Source organism: Thalassophryne amazonica, chromosome 7 (assembly GCF_902500255.1).
Source record: "Thalassophryne amazonica chromosome 7, fThaAma1.1, whole genome shotgun sequence".
Lineage (NCBI taxonomy): Eukaryota > Metazoa > Chordata > Actinopteri > Batrachoidiformes > Batrachoididae > Thalassophryne > Thalassophryne amazonica.
Genome location: NC_047109.1, coordinates 34,247,092 through 34,270,928, shown reverse-complemented (window position 1 = coordinate 34,270,928; position 23,837 = coordinate 34,247,092). Strand labels below are relative to the sequence as shown.

Below are 23,837 nucleotides of genomic sequence, written 5' to 3'. Positions count from 1 at the left end.
CATAATGCGAAGTTTGGATGAAGTGCATGCTTAGTGCCCATGATGCAGGAATCGTGTGCAAACCGTGTAATATCGTCCCTGTCACCAATGCCTCGTACACCTGTTGCTACAACTATCTGCACACACAAGCGCCTGAAAGACAGAGTGTGTGCTGTGCAAACCCATCACACCCTCTCATGGCAAGTGCCGGCCAAATTCCAGGTGACATGCACAAACATCTAACACCGCTCGCATGGCACTTAGCAAATGTGTGGCCAGTCGCACTCTTGGCATGACGACAGACTGCAGACAATCACTGTTCTACTGCTGTGAAATTTGTCTAAGTTCCCCACGAGTGTGACTTTGCAAACACACACACTGACACGTGGGTGTGTGCGCTCCACTAACGGGAGGTGTGGCTTCTGATAGAAGCAGCTGTGGTGATCTGTCATTCTGGACATTCCAGCTGGAAAACACCTACTGTGTTTGGACAGTTATGGACTAACAACTGTACACTGTGAGGCACGTGTGTCTGATTGCTGTATTTTGCGTGGACATAAATCAAAATCACTTCACTATGTATGTCATCAGTTGATGTGTATATACTTATGTACATGTCCCGTCTAAGTGTACAGTAGACGAATGATGCAAGTGCAAATTTGTTTGAGCCTTTGCTCATAACTTTTTTCTCTCAGTGAATTCGCAAGAAGACGTAAGGAGGATGGAGGCAGCTGCACTGTAAAACTCAATGAGTTTGTTGAACTTAAACCATTTGAGGAAACCGATTGCCTAAAACCATTTGAGTTTGCCAACTTACATAAAATAATTTTCAAAAATTTAATTAAAGTTTTAGTAACTTAACAGTTTATAGTTAATTAAACTTATGTAAATGTAGTTTATGTTTTTCAATAAAAACAGTGACAAATAAATTTCTGCCTAAAAAATTAGCATTACATTTTTTGATGCATTCTTTGGTTTACTTGTTGACTCTGCATTGTATTGTTATGACTCAGCCCATTCACTCCCCTCTGGACGCGAACTCATGATCTCCGGCGTGGAAGTTGGACTCTCTAACCAGAAGGCTAAAACCCAGGACTCTGGCCTTTTGACCAGAGAATTCTTTTGAGCTGCTGGGAGTGAGGTTTACTAACTACATATGCACAGCGACATCTGCTGGCCTCAGTTACATAAACACAATTAAAATGAGTGAATGGAACGAATTAGGAATACATCACCAACACTTAAATGCCTCAAAACTTTAAATGCACTTAAAAAGAACTGGGTTGTTATGACAACAATTCATTTTTGAGTTATTTATATTTAATGGAAATGAGTGACTATAACTTTTTCAAAGTTTGAGTTACATTAACTTAATTATTGTATTAAAATGGAGTGTTCTGTTTAACAGTGTGTTTATCCAACTCTTTACAAGCTGGACAAAATCTGTCTTCATATGCTGCCAACTTCTGTGCCGTGTGAGTCTTGTCGAGTAACAGACTCAAGCCTAACACCGCTGAAATTATCTTGTTTTTAAATAAAAACATTTGAAGACCCAAATCCCCTTCATTTTGTACACCTGTGGTTCCAGCAGTCGTTAGTTGCACAAGCATTTCACAATTTATATCTCTATTACATACAGTATTTTATGATGGCACAATCACATTGTAACTCAAGTATATTATTAATGTCTTTAAATGAAAATATAGTGAAAAATTTCAAGATGCACATAGAACCTTTATTATTTAACGTACATAACAGTGCCTGTTTCATCGTAAGTGCTATGTTAAATGTTGGCCAGCAGATGTTGCCATATATAATTGTATCAAATGCTTCAAAACACAATTGCGTCATATTGATTCAGTGGTTCAAAATGCTTTGGTTTCTCCGTCACTAATATTAGTAATAAAACACATCAGCGACCACATATTTTTAGTGCATGTGTTCAGATAGACTTACGATCATGAATACTTGCTATCCAGGATATTAAATAATGTGTGACATGCCCTTTGAATTACCTTGACCCTACATATATTGCACATCAGACATTTGCAACTGTCTCAACACACAATTAGATTGATTAGGCTACATCTGTAGTGACAAGAGATCCAATTTTATTAGACAATAGATTATTCAATTGTTAGGCTATTGATGGGCTTACCTTGTCATCCAAAACTTTCTATCGTGCATCAGTGGCCGACTCAGGACCAAGCTATCTAGAGTCAGCCACTGATGCAGAAGAGTTCAGAGAGAGAAAGTTCGAGCATAGCAACTCTCTCTGAACTCTTCACGCGCAGCTGACATATCAGGTGGATGTTTTTCAGCGAATCAACAATCAGAGAATACTGCAGTGAGAATATTGTAAGCAGATGTAAGCACCTGTTCCAGAATGCCAATTGTGGATGACAGTTTTCTAAGGTGAAATACTGTGTTTCAAGTTTCATACCTTGACAGTTTGTTGTGAAAGTGTTGGAACACGGACCCACAACAGGGGGCGCAATGAACGGACAATGGAGAAAGTAAATAACAAGATTTACTACTGAACAAGCAAGAGTAATACAACAAACACAATTTAGGGTCGAATCCGCTGGTGTCGTGTGGGCAGGCTCGAAGGTAGGAGACGTCCGTCTCAGTCGAACCGGAACCACCCAGATCTCCTCTGCCACCGAACCCTGGAAATACTGGAACCGCCAAGTCCCGACTTCCCAGGTGGCCACTGCCTCCGCTCGTCGGATCCGGTACTGCTGGCAGGAGAGAGCAACAACACACAGGAGTGGATGAACGCACCCAGTTACAGAGAGGGGAGAAGCCGCCTCCACCTCTTGACAAAGTTCAGCAGGAAGGTGAGTACTTATCCAAGGAATAAGGTTCTTAGTAGTCACCAGTCCTGAAAAACGGTTTTGACAGTCTTAGTTAATAATGCAAAGTATACCTGCAGAGAATACTACCTTGGTCTTAGGTGATATCTCGGCACTGAGGTGGAGACGCCGTCCTCCTGATATACCTCGGTGCTGAGTGGAAACAGCTGTGTTTGGTGATGGGTGACAGCTGTCACCCAGATTACTCCCATGATGCGGCAGCGCCCTCTGGTGCCTGGAGCCCGCACTCCAGGCAGGGCGCCCTCTGGTGGTGGTGGGCCAGCAGTACCTCCTCTTCAGCGGCCCACACAACACAGTTTGCTGATTACAGCTCAGCAGATTGAAAGTAAAACTGCAAAACAGCCTACCCTGGCTAAGATAAAACTGTTTTGTCAGGATGGCAAAAACATGTCTGATGAAAGCTTTCAGCTGTGTTTGAGGAAAAAATTTGATCTAACAGTGGAAATTGAGTGTTTGTTCTAGTGATTTCAAGTAATTATCCCAGATAGTCTGAAAGATAGGTTACTTGCAGAGCTACATGACAGCCACTGGGGAAGGGTCAAAATGAAGTCCCTGGCTAGGAGCGTAATGTGGTGGCCTTTTTTGGATGAAGACATTGAAATGGAATGAATCAATGTGAAGTCTGCAAATATCAGTGTAATATGCCAGATAAAGCACCAGTACATATGTGGAAATGAGCATCAGGTTCATGGGAAAGAATACACTTGGGCTTTGCAGAATCAAAGGGTCAGGTGTTTCTGGTATTGATTGATGCATATGCAAGATGGCCAGAGATTGTCCCGATGTCGACTACCATCACGTGCAAAGCCATCGAAGTTTTGAGAAACTTGTTTGCTGCTTATGGGTGACCTAAAGAGGTGATAACTGATAATGAACCTCAATTCATTTCAAGTGAATTTGAGACATTCCTAAATTGAATACAATCAAAACTCCACCATACCATCCAGCATCGAACGGAATGGCTGAATGGCTGGTAAAAAATTTCAAAATATCTTTGGCAAAAAGCAAAGCAGTTGGTGGTCAGACACTGCAACACTGTGTTGCACTTTTTTTTGTTTGGTTACAGAAATGTACCACATGTGACAACTGGAAAAAAAACCCAGCTGAACTGTTTTTGAGGAGACAGGTTCGCACATGGTTGTCTGTGGTAAAACCAAATTTTTTTAAAAGTGGTTCAAGATCAGTTGGCACAGAAAGAGTCAAAACGTAAGGGCAGACTCGGGAACATCTCTGTTGGACCAGCAGTATCTGAGAAAAAGCAATCTCACAAACCAGAACCTGAGAACTATGAGGCACTATTGTTTCTCCCAGAGGTCAGGGAACCAGTCCTTGCAGTTTAGGTCGAGGGAAGACCTAAGAGGACCATTAAGCCTCCAGACAGATTGAATTTTAAGAAAAAGGGATTACTGCACCCTGTATGGGTAAAAAAAAAAAAAAAAGAAAAGAAAGTGAAGCAGGTGGATTATAATGAAGTTGCTGTTTCTTTCAAAAGACGCACTGTTTTTCCTGGAAGACCCACACACTTCTGTTAAACACACCACCATTCAACAAGGAAGCTGAGTTGAATGGAACATTCTATTTTTTACCTCATGAAATATTCATATCATTGAACTCATAACACTCATTATTGGTATAATATTCAATACTAACTTTCTTTTTCCATGTTCTCTTCTTTCTCACAGACTGATCCATCTGTGATAAGGCTAATGAGCAACGTTAACTTGGCAAAGTACATTCCTAAATCATACGACCGTTTAGCTGTGATGGAATTTTGAAGGCAAGCTAGCACAGCCAGTAATTCAAGAAGAGACCATATACTGACTTGACTGTGCCAAAGACTATCAGTGACTACAACAGCAGCAACACCTTTAAAAAAAAACAAAAAAAAAAAACAACCTAGAATGGGAATAAGAATACAGCAAAAACAGAAGGGGACTGAATTAGGATGGATGGAGTTTGATTCTAAACATCAATGCAAGCAGGTGAAAGCAATTAAAGGTGGAGGAACCAGACATTTGACCATCAATAAAATATCGTCCTTAAAATTGTCGGAAATGAATCAACCAATCAGTATGAGCAGAGGCTAAGTTTACCCATAATCCCTTTGGGCATCGGTGTGTTAATATTCAAATCTTCAGAATTAGTGCATTATTTTAAAATAATGAAATAAATAAAAAAAAAGATATGTGTTATATATCACTTTGTACATTTTAAAAGTTTGCATTAATGTAGTTATTCTATTTGAAATAATTTTATTTATAAATCAAAACCATAATTCAAGCCTGCTTTCCATTTCAGGACCTCTGCCTTTTCGCTGGAGCACTGCATCCTGTCAGGTTAAATGATACTTCTCTATAGCAGAGGGCAAAGTGCACAAAGATAGAAGCGCTGGCTCATTGGCTGTTTGGGTTTGTGATCACCTTTGATTCTATTAGATGTTTTGGCGGTGTTTAAACTCAAAATCAGCTTGTTAGCAGCTAAGAGTGTATGGGTGGCAAAATTGAAAGTTATTGATTAGCTGTAGCTTTTGATAAGTTTTTAGGCAGTTTATCGATTTAGTGTTATAAAAGATAGCTTTTCACTTAGCTGATTACCAGTTATCGAAGCTAACTTTTTGGTTAGCTTCGCCCACCACTGCTTTAAACCAACCATTAATTACAGGGGTGGATCCCACAGTTGCAGGAATAGGCCTACAGCACACTCTCTCTTCAACATCCAGTCAATCCTTGCCATGTAATACTGTGTATTCCTCAGTTGTTGACCTGACCACTACTGAATCTCCTCCCCAAGACTCTGGGATGTTGCAACCTTTTGTTGCAGAGTCTTCCCTCAGTCAGACAGTGACCATGTGCCCAGTTTCACATTAATTATACAGAGAGGATGCTGATCTTATCCAGGCATTTAAAGATCCTCCTGTTTTAGAGTCAGAGATCTACTTTAAGATGCGACCACCTAATGGGCAGCTTGAGGAAGGAGAAGGAATAGGATTGTTCTGTGATTGCATCATGGAATTCTGGAAGGAGTGTTATGAGAGGTGCACAATGGAGCATGATGCCAAAATGCCTTTTATCAGGCACAGTTTTCAAATTGAAGAATGAAAGGCTGTTGCTAGAGTGCTTGTTTTGGGATGGAAACATACTGGCTACTTGCCAGTGCAGCTAGCAGTCCCATTCCTGGATGAGATACTGTATGGATCAGCACTTAGCAGCTGGAAGGATGGATTTTACAGTATGTGTCAGAACAAGAGAGGCGGATTCTTCTCCGTACCTTGGATGACTTCCATTCAGTCGAAATGGAGAATCCGCTTGACCTCATTGATGTCCATGAGTGTCACCAGGTGCCAAATAAAGATAACCTAGTCCCATTACTCACACAAATGGGTCACAAGTCTATAATCCAAGCACCAATGTACATCATTGAATGCTGTCACCCCATAGTTGATACCTTAGCCCACTCTCTCCCGATCGAAGTGCTGCATCAACTGTTAAAACAAATAAAACCAACTTCAAAGACTGTGAAAGAGCTTCTCCAGTTCCCAGATGAGATGACAACAATGCAGCATGCAGTTGCTCCCCATCTGAAAGATTACATTGTGGAAGTTGACCATGAAACTTTACAAAACTTCCAGAGGTTTTCCACTGGCTCAAATTTGGTTGGGAATTCCATTAAAGTTGAGTTCACTGGAACATCTGAGTTTCAGCGAAGGCCTCAGGCTCACACATGCGGGTGCATTCTTACCTGTTGGTTACTACAACTACCCAGACCCCAGGAATGATTTCAGTAGTGTGCTGACTAGTTCTGTCTGGGTAATGGATATTGTGTAGATTGTCTCATCAGCTACATAGGGTCAGTTTGAAGTTCTCAACAGTTTGGTTAGCTTTATGAAAAAACTGCAGTGCTCCAAAAGCTGTTCTGATACTAACATAACAACTCAGGTTACTTAATTGTTAAATAATAATGTTAAGTAAACTGTGAATGTGTGCAAAACATTTTAATTTTGAATGACCAGTGTTATAATCATTCCTGGATTAAACAGGTGTCAGCTTACACGTGTTCAAAACAGGTTTTACAGGTTTTAATGTACCAAAGAAACAACACATTTTATTATGCATACATTTTTATTCTTTTTTCTGAACCATGTGCATGTGCAGTGCTTTACATATGAGCAGTTTTTTTTAGTTTAAGAGAACACATTTTTATCAGGGTTTTTTTTTTTATGTGTAGTATACCCTGTATTGTTATGCTGAGGAACTGTTACTTGTTCAAGCAGTGCCATTTAAACAATAAATGATGTGCTCTTGCAGAAGTCATCTTATGTGTACTCTGCTTTTATTACTGTATTCTACTGTATTTTTAGGCTGGAGCTTAAATCGTGTGTTCAAAATAAATACATGAATTTCCTCACCTAATGTTCTTCAGATTTACTGTAAACACAGGTGAAATGGTTGTCTGTTTATCAGTCCTCTTTATAAAGCCATACTCGAATTAGTAGTGGATGAACAAAGTCCAAAGTCATGTACAATTCCCATGCCTGTGGACAGTTTTGAAGAAAACTCCAATCCCCTATCCAACATCACATTTGTGCAAAAACCAAAAGTATCAGCATCTCATGGAACAGAACTTAAGAATGTGGAGCTTTCTTTACACACAGCAAAATCATCTGCATTAAGAGACACGAGATCACTGGCTCTCCACAAATGTGATGCCACATACATTGCATCAGGTACAGCAGATGGCACACTCACGTTTGTAGAGGGGTTGATGCATGCTGGGTGGCTAGAGTTCTCAGTATGTCCTTGTATCCCATGTCCAAACTATGGTATGCCCTGGGCAGGTCCATTTGTAAAGAGGAAATGTAAACTACACTATCTCCCGGATTGTTGACTAATAGTCAACGTTTATGTGTCAAGACAATATTGAGTGCACGTTTTGTAAATTGTGACCACATTTAAATAGATCATGCCCTCGATTTACTCAAACAATGCTTAAAACAAGCATAGTAAAACGTGGGCACAATTTAGCAAAATTACCGCACAATGTAGTAGAATGTAGGCACATTCAGCATTGCGATGACACTTCAGGGCTCTGTACTATAGAAATAAACAAATGATTATTATTACTATTATTATTATTATAAAATATCCTGGATCTTTTATTTTGACTTGATGTTGCTCTTCATAAAACATTACATTTTAACATCTTCAGCAGTGCCAAAAGTTATACAGCTGCAAATTTCTAAGCAATTGCAAAGCCTTACTGCATGAATATCAAGAAATTCCCCAAAGACCAAATATGTTAATGATTTATTGATTAATAAGTGAGTACTTGTGGTTCATATATGATCATGATTAATTGCAGAGCTGCAGATATTAAGAGTAAAGACAGTAAGTGACAAAACAATACCGTGGAAGAAAATTATTATATCCATTACAAATATTTGTGTACGGAGAACTGGACCCTGTTCCTCGTACATAAATTCCTCATCGTGTTCCAACAGAAGCTGTTGGTCTGCTGCAAACAGAACACTCTTGTGATTCCTCAGACTACTGTCTCACACACACTTCTCCCCACGGTTCTGCCATTGACAGAAGTATTTCTGGAAGTCCACTTTGGAATGGTGTCCAGCTGGACCGTCATATTCCACACAAAGTTTTCTCATGACTCAAATCAGCTCCCTTTTAGTGTCACTTTCAAAAGCCAAAAACAAGAGCGAGCCATATCAAGAAGTCTGACGAATTACAGGAGTTATGCATTTGGCCAGAATAGCCTGAATGAATTTGCCACATGCCAAAATCTTCCGCCAAAAGTCCCTACCTTAAATCATCCCATTATGTTAAAATGCTACAGAGGCACTGTATATGTCTGCATTTTTTGGCTTGGCACTCATGATTGTGGAGTTGAAAAAAATTCACGCATGCTCAAGAAGGTTCCATTCACCTCTTCACCAAATGACACCTCACATGCTGCATTTGGTTCTGTGGGATAAATAATGTCAGGTAATTTTTGGATACACCTCATGCACTAGTCAATGACCACTGTGCATGTCATCACCATGGATGATTGTTGCCAGGTCATCTGATCAAAGCCTCACTTGTGTTCAATGAACCAAATTAATTGGATCTGCATGGAAAGGTTTAACAGATTCTGGATCACCCACACAGTAAATTTTGCTGAGTAAAATATACTCTGCTGAGATAACATTTGGTCCTAGTATAAACAGAGTAAAATACACTCTATTATAGAGTGAAATCAGCTCTACCATTGTCGCCGACCGAACAGTCCCCCCCAAAAATTGGCCCGCCCTGTCTCCACTGCACGTCATTTGTAACCACAGCAGCTTGTCTGAGATGGACTCTCTTCACACAAGGTGATCAAATGGATTAATGGGATTATTAACCATCAGATGACAAGGTAAAACCTCTTAAATCATTCTAAAGTCAGTTTTAAGCAGAAACAAGGTAGAAAGTAGAAATGAGGCGATAATCGGTGACGCTTTGAAATAACAGATGTGCAGTGAATGCAGCTAGCAGCTCATGAGGCTGCGGCACTCTGATCACTTCCTCCGTCTTTTATGATTAAATAATGCTGAAATTATGTGTAAATAATTGTTGTATACAAGCTTCAGATGACTGGAGTGCAGTTTTAAGCAGAAATGAGGTGATAATCGGTGAACAGCGGTTAATGATGCATGTGCAGTGAAGGCAGGGCGGACCGATTTTTAGGGGGGACTGTTCGGTCCGCGACACAGTCTTGTCAATTCAAGTGGTTCCGCTCCAATAAGAGTTGATTTTACACTGTGTTAAGTTGATTTAGCCCTGTGGTAGAGTATATTTAACTCTATTTGGACTGGGACCAAATGTTATCCCAGCAGAGTAAATATTACTCTGCAAAATTTACTCTGCAGTTAATCTGGGATCTTTGAATTGAGATACGAAGAACAGGGCTCAGATCAGTAAAAACATCAACAGCACTAATAATTGACACTAATAACAACAAACACACAAACAAACAGGAGAGGGAATACCCTGCTACTGTTAAACTTACTAAACTAAAGAAAAGGGAAATAAAGTAACTGCTTCAAGATCACACAACTTGATAATTAAATCAAATTCAGTCCTGTCATGTAATCCTTTTTTCCACCACATATGAAATAATAAAATGGCATCAGCGATCACCATGCTACATGTAAAATCACAACTTCAACCTGGGTATGAATATTTATATGATTAGCAACACACTGTATAGGGAGCAATATGGCTTTTAGTCATCACAGATCTTTGAATGAGGAAACCTCAGCCGATCAGCAGCACAGGCAGAGCCAAAGCAAAGACCCCCAAGAACATCAGACTTCCTTTGGACAGAGAGCACAGGACACATGCACGATCTGAGAAGGAGAGAGGGAAGAAAACAAAAACAAATCAATCTCCAAAAGATTGCATTTTACTAAATTGTGTACGCGTACACGCTCAGTTTGCTAAATTGTGCGCATGTTCTACTATATTGTAACAACATGAAATCCTGATTTGATGGAAATACTGGAGCAAAGAGTTCTTCGATGATACTTTAAGACAATTAACTGAACACTAAGCATGTTCAAATCATGCAAGTGTGGCCATTGGCAGAGGTATCCACTTCAGTGAGTACCCTTCTAATTGACCATTCTCTTCATATTTTTGTGAGTCCAAGAGATAATACAGTCTGTCTTGTGGAAACTCTAGTTATTAATGAAACATGAGAATACTGTAGTATCACTCACCAATAATAACAGCTTTTGTGTGCTTCATTGCAATGTTGGTTACAGGATTGGTTGCCTCACAGGTGTAGTTCCCTCCATTTGCACGTTTGGCAACGAATTTTACAAAAGACTGAGTTGATATGGCTGATGACCCAGAGTTGAAGAACCACTTGAAGCTTGTTGGGCGAGAATCAGCAAAACATGTCAGGACCACATCAATGAGCGGGTTCTCCTTCAGATAGTCTATACCAGAGATACCCACACTGAGAGGGCCATCTGCAGTGAGAAAGAATCCATCAGAATAAATACATACAAAAATTACACACGTTTTAATTGCAGGGACCTCTGCTGAAGCTCAAACAGGAAGTACTGAAGTTAGTTGACAAAATATAGTGCTGATTAAATCACTCACCCTGTGGGCTTGTACATATTAGGATAGATTAGGATATTAAGTTTCTTTGATACAACATTTCTGAATAAGAAACACGAATTGCCTTATGTCAGCTATGTGCAAAACATTTGGATAAGCCATCCTTTAAAAATTCTGTCTGCCATATACTGTATGATCAATGGGTTAACATATTCACAAGAGAAATAATTCTTCTTCAATAATGTGAAAATGTATTGCTATCTATTGCTCATAATGTACTTATAATGCATTTTTTGAAGCGCCTATGTAATGATACTGAGTTATTCACTTCACAATAATGTCCACAGACAGATTCAGGCAAAGGATTGAAAATATGTTCACTAACCTCAAAGTAAAAATCAACCCAATCCGCAAGATAGTCACAGAAAGTAGTATTAAAGAAAAAAAAATTGATTGCATATGCATTCACTCTCTTGAAGCAACACACCAAATTATCAGGTTTAGTTAGCCATTTTAAACCAGTCAGTGGATGCAAGAGCATTTAACTCTTGTAATTTCTTATCTATTTCAGTTAAATTAATCATTAAGAAATATAAGACCAAGGGAGAGGAAAACAGGAATTAAGTCTACATAAATAGTTAAACATACAAAAGTATAAATAAACTGATAACTAACTAACTAAATATATAAATAAATAAATACATACATAAATTTTATTATTTGTATACTTTAATGCATGTATATATACATATTTAGATATTTATTTATATTTTTATACATGTATTTTTACCTTTAGATATTTCTTTAGTCTTAATTCATGTTTGGTCCTCTGAAGCATAAACAAATGGATAAATACATAAATGTATGAGGCAATTATCATAAAGGGGTGTGCACCTCCCCACTCAGCAATAAAAGCTTCCAGGGCCGGTTAACATAAAGGGGTGTGATTATCAGAGGCCATTTTTCTAAGACTGCAAGGGAAGCTCACCTTTCCCTAAATTGTCAAAAATTAAATGGTCAAATATGTACAGTTGTTGGCAAAGATATCAGCATTTGGGCCAGGTTTTTGACTGTCTTAGCCAGGCCAACCTCATGCTACAACCCACCAAATGTTGTCTCTTCCACAGTCAGGTGGCCTACTTGGGCCACATCGTTTCAGAGGACGGCGTGGCCACTGACCCCAGTAAGATCTGGAAGGCGAAAGAGTGGCCAACACCTACATCAACCCAAGAGGTCCATCAGTTTGTGGGCCTTGCCTTATACTATCAGCGTTTTGTGAAAGACTTTGCCATTGTGGCTGAACCCCTCCATGCCCTTAATCTATATACATAAAGGGCTACGTCTGTCTGTCCGTCTGTCCGGGATAAACTGCCAAACTATAATATGTAGCCCTAAAACTATATATATTCTGAATCCTCATGATATGGGGAACAAACTGGTACCATTTTTTTAAAGTTGAACTGAAAATTACCCCCAAAATAGGCATTTATGTAAGATCATACAGTCTTGTACCATGTGCGATAAACTCCCAAACTATGATATATATAGCCCTAAAAACTATATATATTCTGAATCCTCATGACATGGGGAACAAACTGGTATTATCTTTTAAAAAGTGGAAATGAAAATTACCCCCAAAATAGCTTTTTATGTAAGACCATACAGTGTTACCATGTGCTTTTCATGCTGCCACTTCTGTCTGTCGTTCTGTCTGTCCGGGATAAACTCCCAAACTATCATATATATTCTGAATCCTCATGACATGGGGAACAAACTGGTATCATTTTTTTAAAAGTTGAACTGAAAATTACCCCCAAAATAGTCGACTGTGAGTATGACCAGACAGATTCAAATTTCCAGCCCTGTGTATATGTTGGCCATCTCTGTTTATTTAATCCCTTTCTACAGCACACTCAGCACAGCACAGCCACAGCACACTCAGCAAAACAACAACATGCTTAGGCTGAGGCTGTGGGTATGACTAGGCAGAGTCAAATTTCCAGCCCTGTATATGTGTTGGCCATCTCTGTTTATTTAATCCCTTCCTTCAGCTACTTTATGTTCTCAACTGTTAAGCACCTGACTGTCCTGTACAACCCAGTTTGCCTTCCTGTCTGAATACATTCTTTTTATGTTTGTAAAATTGCAATGAAAAACAGTGAAATACACCAGTACCTCAATTTTGATTAATTTATATTTACATTTACTGTTACCTACCTTTTGTGTGTAATTTTCTTATAGATTTGATTGCAAAACAAAGTCTGCATGAAGGACTTCAAATGTGTTTGTCTTTTAACCAAGTATTTCCACTTAGTTTGGGTAGTCCACCTCTTATAGTTCTGCTGGACAAACTTTAGCCCATTAACTATTATATTTATAAGACATCAGCATTACAAAAACAAATGTTGGGCAATTGTTTTGATTAAAATGATTGACATTTGGCTTATGTCTAAAACAGGTTAACCCCGGCAGCACCGGGTACACCAGCTAGTAAGAAATATGCCCAGTTCCAGTGGAGTGCAAAATGCCAGGCAGCATTTGATGAACTTAAACACCGGCTGACCACAGCCCCTGTCCTGGGCTATCCACTCCACCAAGGCAACATGATACTGGACACTGATGCGGGCGATGTGGGCATCGACACTGTGCTCTCACAAATCCACATGTTAACCTAGGAGTCGCAAGTTTTCAAAAAAACTGAGCAGAATTACTGCACCACAAGGCATGACCTGCTGGCCATGGTGGAGTTCACATGACATTTTCAGCATTATCTCCTGGGGCGGCCCTCCATTGTACATACAGACCACAGTAGCCTTTGGTGGCTCACAAGGCTGAAAGAGCCTGAGGGACAGCTCTCCAGATGGCTGGAGAGACTTGGAAATTGTCCATCACCCGGCCGGTTGCACAGTAATGCTGATAGCCTTTCTAGGAGGGGGTACACGAGGATGTCCTCACTGATGTGGATGGTTCAGAGTTCACTGAAAGAATCTGTAGGTCTGAGGCGAATAACTCTGAGCTTGATCAGCGGTTGGTCTGCAGAGGAGCTGGAGCAGACTCACAAGGCTGATCCAGATATTATGTCTATCAGGACATGGGTGGAGGCCAGTGAAGAACGACCACCCTGGCTAACAGTCTCAGCACACAGCCCAGCCACAAAGACATACTGGAGCCAGTGGAAGTGGCTCTACAACAGAGATGGAATACTGGTGAGGCATTTCTACTACCTGGATGATACCCAGTTCTACCTGCAGGTTCTGCTGCCTCAGGCCCTTTGATCTGATGTCACGAGACAGACGCATTGATTTGATTTGGTACAGTATGAGAGAGGACGTTACCCTCTGGTGCAGCACCTGTATCAGCTGTGCAGCCAAAGCCAGGCCCTGGATGACACTGCAGGCACCTATGGGTACTGTCAGGGTTGGAGCCCCCATGGAATGCATTGCTTTGGACATCATGGAACCATTGAATGAGACAGAATATAAACAGTCATTTGTGCTTGTGATACAGAACTATTTCACAAAGTTTGCAGGTTAGGGTTAGGGACCCTACAGAGCAACAAAACACAGCACAACTGGTTTCACTCCCAACTTCATGATGTTTGGCCGGGAAGTGAGCGAACCGGTGGACCTGGTGGTCGGCCTGCCCCCAAGCACTACTACAACCCCGTCAGCTTCCAAATTTGTCCAACAGACCTGAGAGCACTTGGAGCTGGCTCATAAAATTGCCAGGGAAGTCCTTGGTAAGTCTGTACAATGTGCAAAGCGATAAACTGACAAAAACTGCTGCCGCACACAGTACCAGATTGGCGACACTGTGTGGTACCTAATCAAGGGCAGCTGGAAAGTCACAAACAAGGTTAAAAAATTCTTGACATCCTATGAGGGCCCTTACTTCATCTTGGGACATTGGATGATCTGGTGTATCACATCCAGAAAGGCCTGAACACCAAAGAGAAAGTAGTTCACCACAATCAGTTGAAGCCGTACTGCTGCAATGACCTACTGAACAACACCTGTGCTCTGGAGTGGGCTCACAACTGGGCACCTGAGGAGTTGTCACCCTCGGTGTTGGATGCAGATCCTGCAAACTATACCCTGGGTCTGACTCAACTGTTCAACAGCATTGACTCTGCAGCTGGGGAGGCTCCTGACTGCAACTCTTCAGATCAACCATGGCCACCACACCTATTCTCTCCACATTGCCTCTGGACCTGGCTGCTCCCATTGACTCCCAGGACAGTGGGGGCGGGGTGATAGAACAACATCAGAGGCCTCACCTGTCCGGTTTGGTGAGTGGGTTGACTGAATTCATGGTTCATAAACAGTTAAAAAAAACAACAACAAAAAAAGTGCACAGGTTGTAAGCACTTAAACAAAAAGAGTTCTGAGAATGGAATGTTTTGACTTTTGCACTGATATTGCACTTGCTGTTATTTTGCTGTCCAAGGTGAAGTTTGAGTGGTACAAATGTCCCATCCTGAAATATTCTGCTAATTGCTAACAAAGAGTCCCAGATGGAATAGTTTTACCCATGTAACAGGTGTTACTAATCCTGCTTTTACTTCCAGGTTCATGCTCCGTCATGATGTGTTAATATGTGTATTGTCATGGAGTGGAATTATGTACATTGTCATCCATAGTGGGAGTAGTGTTATGAGAGCAGCTAACAATCCAAGAGTGTATCCGAGCTCTGTGTGCTGTGACAGTGCATGGGCACAGCTAACCAAAAAGTTAGCTTTGATAAGCGCTAATCCATTAACTGAAAAGTTAACTTTTATAACGCTAAACCACTAAAAAATTTAGCAGGAGTTACAGCTAACCGCTAACTTTTAGTATCGACTCAGTACGCAGTCAGCTAAGCCAGTTTCAAGTTTAAGCACCACAAGTGCTGCTGGGTAAATTGAAAAACAAACAAAAAGCCAGAGCTTCTGTGTTTGTGCACCTGGCTCACAGCTACAAAAAACAAAAAGAAGCATCATTTACTTTCAACATAAATCCACTCAGATAGTGGGCAGGAGACATGAAGCGCAAAGCACCTTTCACTCATGTTTCATTTAAAACCAATGAATTACGGACAGTTTAAATTAATGGCAACTCTGTAAATTTTACAAAGTGAAAATATGATAATGCACATATTTTTTTAAAGTAATGCACTAATTCCTGAAGGTTTGAGCTTTAAACAGACATGTACCGAAAGGCATTATGGGAAATTCAAATGATCTGCTCTCATCACTTCCTTCTTCCCCTGCTCCCCCCGTCAAAATGCAGAGAACACTGCCATCTACTGGATAGGAGTGTAAATAGACCAACATATTGTGAATCTCAAATGCAGTTTTACACTCAGAACGTCTCAATATAAGTGGATCACCAATCACAGGCATTGTAAAAACCAACACACAAGTTACAGTAACTTTACAGGGGGTGTCAAAATTGGCATGTTTTTTTTATTCATTTCAATTTCACGACAGTATATCATTTTAAAGTGCCACAATTCGACCCATTGAAACATCCCATAATCCCTTGCCCACCAGAGAGTTGTTGCAGTCAAAATAACACTGAGAAATCACATGATGACAATTGTAAGTGAACATTATATGACTAAAATGTAACTTTTATGCCTTTCATAACATTTTTAAGAGACTGCTGCATGAGACCCTGAAAACTTGCTAAAACAAATATTCCAAATATTCCGTGTCTGCTATGTTTAACCTGTGTGGAACATCATACACACAAACTAAATTTCAAACATTTTATATATTACTCTAGAACAAACAGTGCTGTAAAGGACAATAAACAGGATGCTAAAGAGCAAACTTTAGTTTTTTCCAGAATGACATGAACATGCAGCGATCACGGCTCACAGCGATTCCCCACCCACTGTAAATAATGGTGAAACAACCTAAGCTGAGTTAACTGGGTCAGTTCCGCCCTTGAGGAAAACAGAGTGTTTTCCCCTACGCTCCTGAACCACAGTCTGTTTCAGGAGTTCAATATTGGGAAAACTTGCAAAATCAACAGTGGATCAAATACTTATTTGCCTCACTGTATATCTCAACAACCAAGAAGCCTTGATGGATGATGTAAACCATGTATTTATCAGCACAATGTAGGAGATTGGTTGGTATGAATGACTTCATAATGAAGTAATATAGAAGTCATATGATGGCGAATACTTAGTAAAAAAAATACGAATACAGACATATTTACATTTACTTGTACATTTATATTGTGGTGTACAAAGAATACAGGGTATACATCAGCCAGTTCATTTAATTATTTTGCTCTTTCTCTGTCTTAGTCAGACACACACACACACACACACACACACACACACACACACACACACACACACACACACACACACACACACACACACACACACACACACACACACACACACACACACACACACACACACACACACACACACACACACACACACACACTCAGAGGAGCTATTACAACACTCTGGTTTCACAGTGGGGCACAGGGTAGTTACTTTGAAAATGAAAGCAGCGACAGTTGAGTGAATGCTAGTTTTCTCTGTAAAGAAAAGAAAATGTTTTGCGACACTTACAGTTTACAAGGAGATTGTATTCAGCGCTTCGATTGGAGCCAAAATAATTGACAGCCTCACACTGATATATCCCTTCATCGGACAATGTCACTGGAGTGAACTGAAGCGTGTTGTTTATCATCTGCTTGAGGGTTTCATTGGTCATGCTGAGCCACGTGCCATTCTTCAGCCAGTAGATGGTGTTGTAGAACCCCATAACTTCACATGTGAGGGTAAAGTTTTTGTTGTTAATTGGAATCATGTTGTTTTTGATCATCACTGACTGTATCGGCCCTGTATACACAAAGTAGACGGAATTAACATTTTATAATGATTTTAAACAAAATAGAAATTTACCTGATTGAGTTGCACCATGGGCAGCATGGCGGCTAGCTCTGTTGCCTCACAGCAAGAAGGTCATGGGGTTGATTTCGACCTGTGGCCTTTCTGTGTGGAGTTTTGTCAGAGTGTTCCATGATGCAAATCACAAAATGGCTGATGCACATCCAAAATGTCCTTGTAACTATCTGATCTTAACTTAGCTGCTTTTCAAAATGGCTGATGCACAAAATGTCCTTGTATTTGGCACAACCATCTGATCCTTTTATATCTGTCTAAATTGATAAAACCATCTGATATTTTTATAGCTGTTTAATTGATAAAACCAAAGTATTCACATCTATTTGAGCAGCATGATGAAACACTGATTTATTGTTTGGCACTGACACACAAAGACTATAAGATTTCTACATACCAACCTTGAACTCAACATGAGTAGATACCCGCTTATAACCACCTACTTCACTCTGCAACCAGTTACATAACCGCTGATTCACCACAGGCTAACCGCCTGTGACCAAAACAAAATTTAGTGTAGAGAGAAATTCTGGGCTCTTTGTTCTAGATGTTTGCATGCAATCTGTTCAGAGACCCCAGCACTGCAGATGACTCTCTGTATCAGTGTTTAAACATTTTCAATACAACATCTAAACTTTAAGTCCATTTCCTGTCCAGTTTTTTTTAGATCACTCACCACATAAAAGAACCTAACAGTTTTCATGTTCACACCCCTTGGGTGCTCCAGTTTCCTCCCACATTCAAAGATGTGCAGGAGCACAGTTTTTGGGTTTTGCACAGTTTATTATTTTATTTTATTTTATTTTTTTTTTTGAGTGGTTTTTCCATTGTTCTGTTGTCTTTTAGATCCACAGTTGTTTTGCATTTCGTCACTTGATGTGCCTTTTGGCTATATGTCTTTTGTCATGTTCACTGTTAAGTTTTATTTTCATATGCTGTCAGCTGTTGTTTGTCTACTTGTGGTTTCACATGTCCCTGTGGATCCGTTCCTTTGTGATCATTGCACCTGTTGTTAATTAGTTCAGTTTGTTTAAAAGCTGCACCTTTTGCTCTGTTCAGTGATGGTTGAATGCTTCAGTTTTGTTAGTCTCTTCTCTGGTATATTGTGTCTTATCAAGTATATTGTGTCATTATTCCCCGCTGTGTTTCTGCCCTTGTTAGTTAAGTCAGCTCCTGGCACCTCCCATGTGCTCTCCACCCTGTTTCCTTGTTTGTACACTTTTTGTATGTTCACCTCATCATGAATGTGATTGTGATTGTTTGTTACTTGGATTCTTAAAGCACTGGGGTTTTTGCCCTTCACACTTTGTCTCCTGGCTGCCTGCATCTTTGGGTTTCAGTTTGACTCTGCCCACAAACGTAACAGTTGTATCCTAGGATTCCTAGGATACAACAGGTACCTATCCTAGGAATTGTACGCTAAGTTTGCCCAGAGGAGCATCGAGCTGTGTTGAGCTTCCATGAGTCACCTTGACCAGATGTGGGTGAGGCCTTGGTGACCTGGTTTCACAGCTTTTCCCCACTTTAGCACAGTGGCATCCTTCCTCATAAGGTCTAGATGCAAATGTTGCCAGGTAAGAAGTGCTATGTGGAAAATTTTAACTCATTCCATTACGGCACAAATTGGCACCATACTTAGCCAAGTGTAAGAGCAGCTTTGCTGTTCTTCGTGATCAAATAACTACATAAACTAGCTTCTTCCAGACTGATTCTTTTGAAGCAACATCTTCTGGTTTGTGCAGCAGTCACAGTATCACAACATGAAGTGATGTCATAGGTACTGGAGGTGTATATGGTGGAGCTACTGAGATGTACTTACAAGTGTCCGGTGATGCTACAACCTCCAAATTAACATGGAGTGCTTGTTCAAACATGCTGCTGTGTCATTTCATGCTTTCATTTAAATGTAATAGTATCATCACTGGAAATAGTGTCAAGATGGCGCAACTGTATGTTTAATGTGGATTTTACTCTGGATATTTAATGAGATTTTTAAAGAATTGGTCAGTGAGAGATACACAAATACCAGCAACTAGTAAAGTGCACACACTGTGAAATCTACCAGAAGGAGTATTTCATTGGCATAAAAAGAAACCCTCTTGTTAGGTCTCAAGACACAGCAGGAGCCACCACAAATATATATATATATATATATATATATATATATATATATATATATATATATATATATATATATATATAGGCATATTTTACTGATGGGTTGTAATTTTTGCTCAGTATGCAGTCACATGCATTCTCATCACACTATCAAACAAGTTGGAGTTTTCTTACCAATGACTGTGAGTACCACAGAGTTTGTGTTGTTGTTTTTTGTCACATCATTGTTGGCCATGCAGGTGTATTCTCCACTCATGCTTAAAGACAAAGGGCCAACTTGTAAAGACGCTGTTTGAGCCAGCAGGGAGCCGTTGAACCACCAGCTGATGTTACTTGGAGGCACAGACACAGCAGAACAGTTGAAGTTGACATGTTCTCCTTGTTTAGCCATAGATGGCCCCTCAATTATGGGTGTTTGCGGTCCAACTGAAACATTCAACATAATAAATAACACTGTAAAACCGCCTTTAGATAAGGTTGGACAGCGCAGCATATAAGACATTAAGGGCCTGATTTACTAAAGGTTTGTGTATCTTATAACCTGAGCAAACACCACAGCACTCACAAAAGCAAAAAAGAAAAGAAAAGTGCATACTGATTTACCGCTTGTTTCTTTAAGAAAAAATGTCCCCATGTGTAACAGGTGCAACATAGGTTACGATCATTGCTGTCATTGATGTGTCACACAAATAAACATATGTGCATATCTCGGAGTCTGTGTGGGATGATGCACAGCTGTCTATGTGCCAGCTGCGTGTCTATGAGCAGTTATCTGTGTGCGTTCCACCGGCAGAATGCAGCATAATTATTCACCGGTTTGCTTAAATCTTTTTTAATTCTGGTTTTTGAACAGGCTCAGTTATGTGGCAGTTTGTGCTTAAGAAAGCACAAGGCGCATGGTTACAAGTGACTGATTTAGTTTCATTTTGAGCTTACAGTTATTAATATGCGCAAAATCCTCATTTACATACTGATGTCTATATCACATTACCTATCAACTGCAATTAGTAAATGACTCACAAAACTGTCTCCACCCCAACGCACAAAAATTTGGATTGATCACCCAGTTCAATGCATGTTGTCTGAGATCTTAGTAAATCAGGTTCCAGCAACTTTGTGGGGCTGCATAAATCAGAAACATGGAATACTCACAGTTTACGGTGAGTGCATATGCAGGGCTGGTCTCATTTCTCACAGAACTCACTGCCACACACTTATAGTTTCCGGTGTCATTCGCCTGTGTTGGGCTGAAAGTGAGCATCGTATTTTGATTTGAAAGGACTATTCTGGGGTTTACTTGCAGGAAGCTGTCATTCTTCATCCAGTAAATGTTATCATCAAATCCAGTCACACTGCATGTCAAACTATATGTTTGACCACTTATGGCAGGACCTGATGGTGCTTCTATTTGGACATTTTGTAGAGGTCCTGAAAAATTAAACACATGAAACCAAAATCATATACATTGTTGTTGTTTTTATTTGTCTTTTGTGATGACAAATTATACATAATCATGGAAAAAGATGATTCAAATCTCACCAAGCACAGTCAGCATCGTGTTGGCAGTGGCGTTCTGGCCAGTGATGTTGTTGTGAGCCATGCACGTGTATGTCCCGCTCATGTTAAAGGTAAGAGGAGGTGTTTCATACTTAGATGTGTTGGCCACCAGAGAACCATTGAAATACCATTTAAAGTCACTCATAGGCCACGATTCTGCAGTACAGTTGAATGTGACACTGCTCCCCACCAACGCGGTCTTTGGCCCTGTGATCCTCAGATTGTTCGGTCCATCTGAACACACACATACGAGCATGAGCACCAAGAGAAGACAGCTAACAGTTCAACGGCTATTTATTGATACATTGGTTTAGGAGATATCATGAAAAAGGTGTTTGGTTTTTCAACATGATTTTACTGTTGTTCTCTGGCAGCACGGTGGCTTAGTGGTGAGCAGCGGTGCCTCACAGCAAGAAGGTCATGGGTTTGATTCCCACCAGTGGAGTTGCATGTTCTTCCCTTGTCTGTGTGGGTTCCCTCCGGGTGTTCCGGCTTCCTCCCACATCCAAAGACATGCAGGTTAGGTGAAGTGGAAAGTTTAAATTGTCTGTAGGTGTGTGTAGAGTTGTGAATGTGTCTGTCTGTCTATAGGTGGACCTGTGCTGGCATCTTGTCCAGAGTATACCCCGCCTTACGTCCTGTGACTGCTGGGATAGGCTCTAGCACAGCCCCCCACCCCCCCACCTCAATTGGAGTAAGCGGGTATAGAAGATGGATGGATGGATGACCTATTGCACTTCACACAACCGCTGACTGGCTTACTTTGTCAAGATGACAGGATCCCTTGAATAAAATATTAATTTCATCTGATGTCAGACTGCTGCAGTTGCTGTGTTTTAAACATGAGCAAAATGCTAGTGCTTCCCCCTTGTGTACACCAGCGATGGATTATACAAATAAAGTGAATTATGTATATTCTAGCATAATTCCCAGGGAGAAATCCACTCAAATTTATCAGAAATTTCCAAAATAAAAACACTTAAAATATACAATATTTTAGTATTTTTTTAATTAAGTATTTAAAATCTTCCACTTAATTATAGCTAACTATTTTAGTAGACTTTTCAAGTCGTAGTATTTATGAAATATGAGTTGATAAGATATCTTTTATTATGATCACAGAGAACAAATTTGGCTATAATCTGTTGGAGATTAGTCTTTCCTTAAAGCAATTATTGGGAAAACACTGAGAAACATGTGCCAAGGTCCCTAATTATATTTCATCCAGTTGCAGGCCATAATTGGTAAAAGCAGTCATAGACTGGGTCACAGATACCCCCATCTCTGATGCATGCTGGGAAGGCAAGAGGACAGACAACGACAATTCCAAATTTCACTACTTTACAGTGGAACAACTGAAATAATTCATAAAAATTTTATGATGCAAAACTATGAATGCAGTCTCGGCTTCTTCTTCTTCTTCTTCTTCTCATTTCGGCTACTCCCGTTAGGGGTCGCCACAGCAGATCAGTCATTTCCATCTCACCCTGTCCTCCTTTTTTCTCTGTCACACCAGAGTGCCTTTATTAGAGAGAGTGGTGACATGACGAGTCGAAAACAAATTGGTCACGTGACTCATGGTGCCATCTTGGGTTCAAAATAGCGTTGGCTGTTAATCTGTCTGCATGTAAACCCAGCTGTTTTATTTATATATTTGCTGAAAATGCCAGGTTGTTGTGCATTTGGATGCACAAATAGACACTACAAGGGCTTCAAGATGTACAGATTCACCTCAGGTCCAAACAGAAGAAAATTTTGGGAAAATAAAGTCAGCTGTGTGGGATGGAAGCCGACATCATCGTCAAAGCTTTGATAAATGGATCAGAAAAGTTCGCATCACATTTACAGCATTAAGTCCTTTGATTTGGAGTCGATGATTGTAGAAAGAAAAGCTTGTTGAGGGTCAAATTAATCCAGAATAAAGCATAATCCAGAGACGGAGAACTTTAAAACTGTCGCGCACGTCGTTGTATGACACGGAGCTACAGAGCAGCTGCATGAATCAGCGCTGTCCGACTAGCACCCGAGGGCCGCTCGGAAGGCTCCCAGAATGTTGTACGAATGGACCACAAAGGTGCACAGAACACTCCCGGAATGTGCACCGAGTGTGTGTCAAACATGTAACGACCCAAAGGGAATGCAACCCAAATAACAGGACTGTCCCCAAGTGGGACACTAATGTCCTGACTGCACCAGGAATGGTGAGGAAATGTCCCCAGCAGGGAAAAAAGGATTCCCATCACAGCCGTGTCATCATTCTCAGACTACAGAGAGTATGGACATGACTGAG

At 40.3% G+C, this 23,837-nt stretch overlaps 1 protein-coding gene across 2 annotated transcripts in view; it reads right to left on the bottom strand.

Annotated features, from left to right (window-relative positions):
• Positions 1 to 9,320: 9,320 nt before the first annotated feature.
• LOC117513752 (carcinoembryonic antigen-related cell adhesion molecule 5-like) overlaps positions 9,321 to 23,837 on the bottom strand; it is a 55,809-nt gene continuing 41,292 nt past the window's right edge. Inside the window, exons 6-11 of one of the 2 annotated variants that reach the window (XM_034173985.1) lie at positions 21,530 to 21,781; positions 21,143 to 21,418; positions 20,165 to 20,416; positions 17,537 to 17,809; positions 10,612 to 10,866; positions 9,321 to 10,239 (exon numbers count right to left, since the gene is read on the bottom strand). In XM_034173985.1, coding sequence (XP_034029876.1) covers positions 10,148 to 10,239; positions 10,612 to 10,866; positions 17,537 to 17,809; positions 20,165 to 20,416; positions 21,143 to 21,418; positions 21,530 to 21,781 — 1,400 coding nt within the window. In that variant the 3' untranslated portion in view covers positions 9,321 to 10,147. The remainder of the gene's footprint in view (positions 10,240 to 10,611; positions 10,867 to 17,536; positions 17,810 to 20,164; positions 20,417 to 21,142; positions 21,419 to 21,529; positions 21,782 to 23,837) is intronic. The other variant, XM_034173987.1, reaches the window with a different exon arrangement.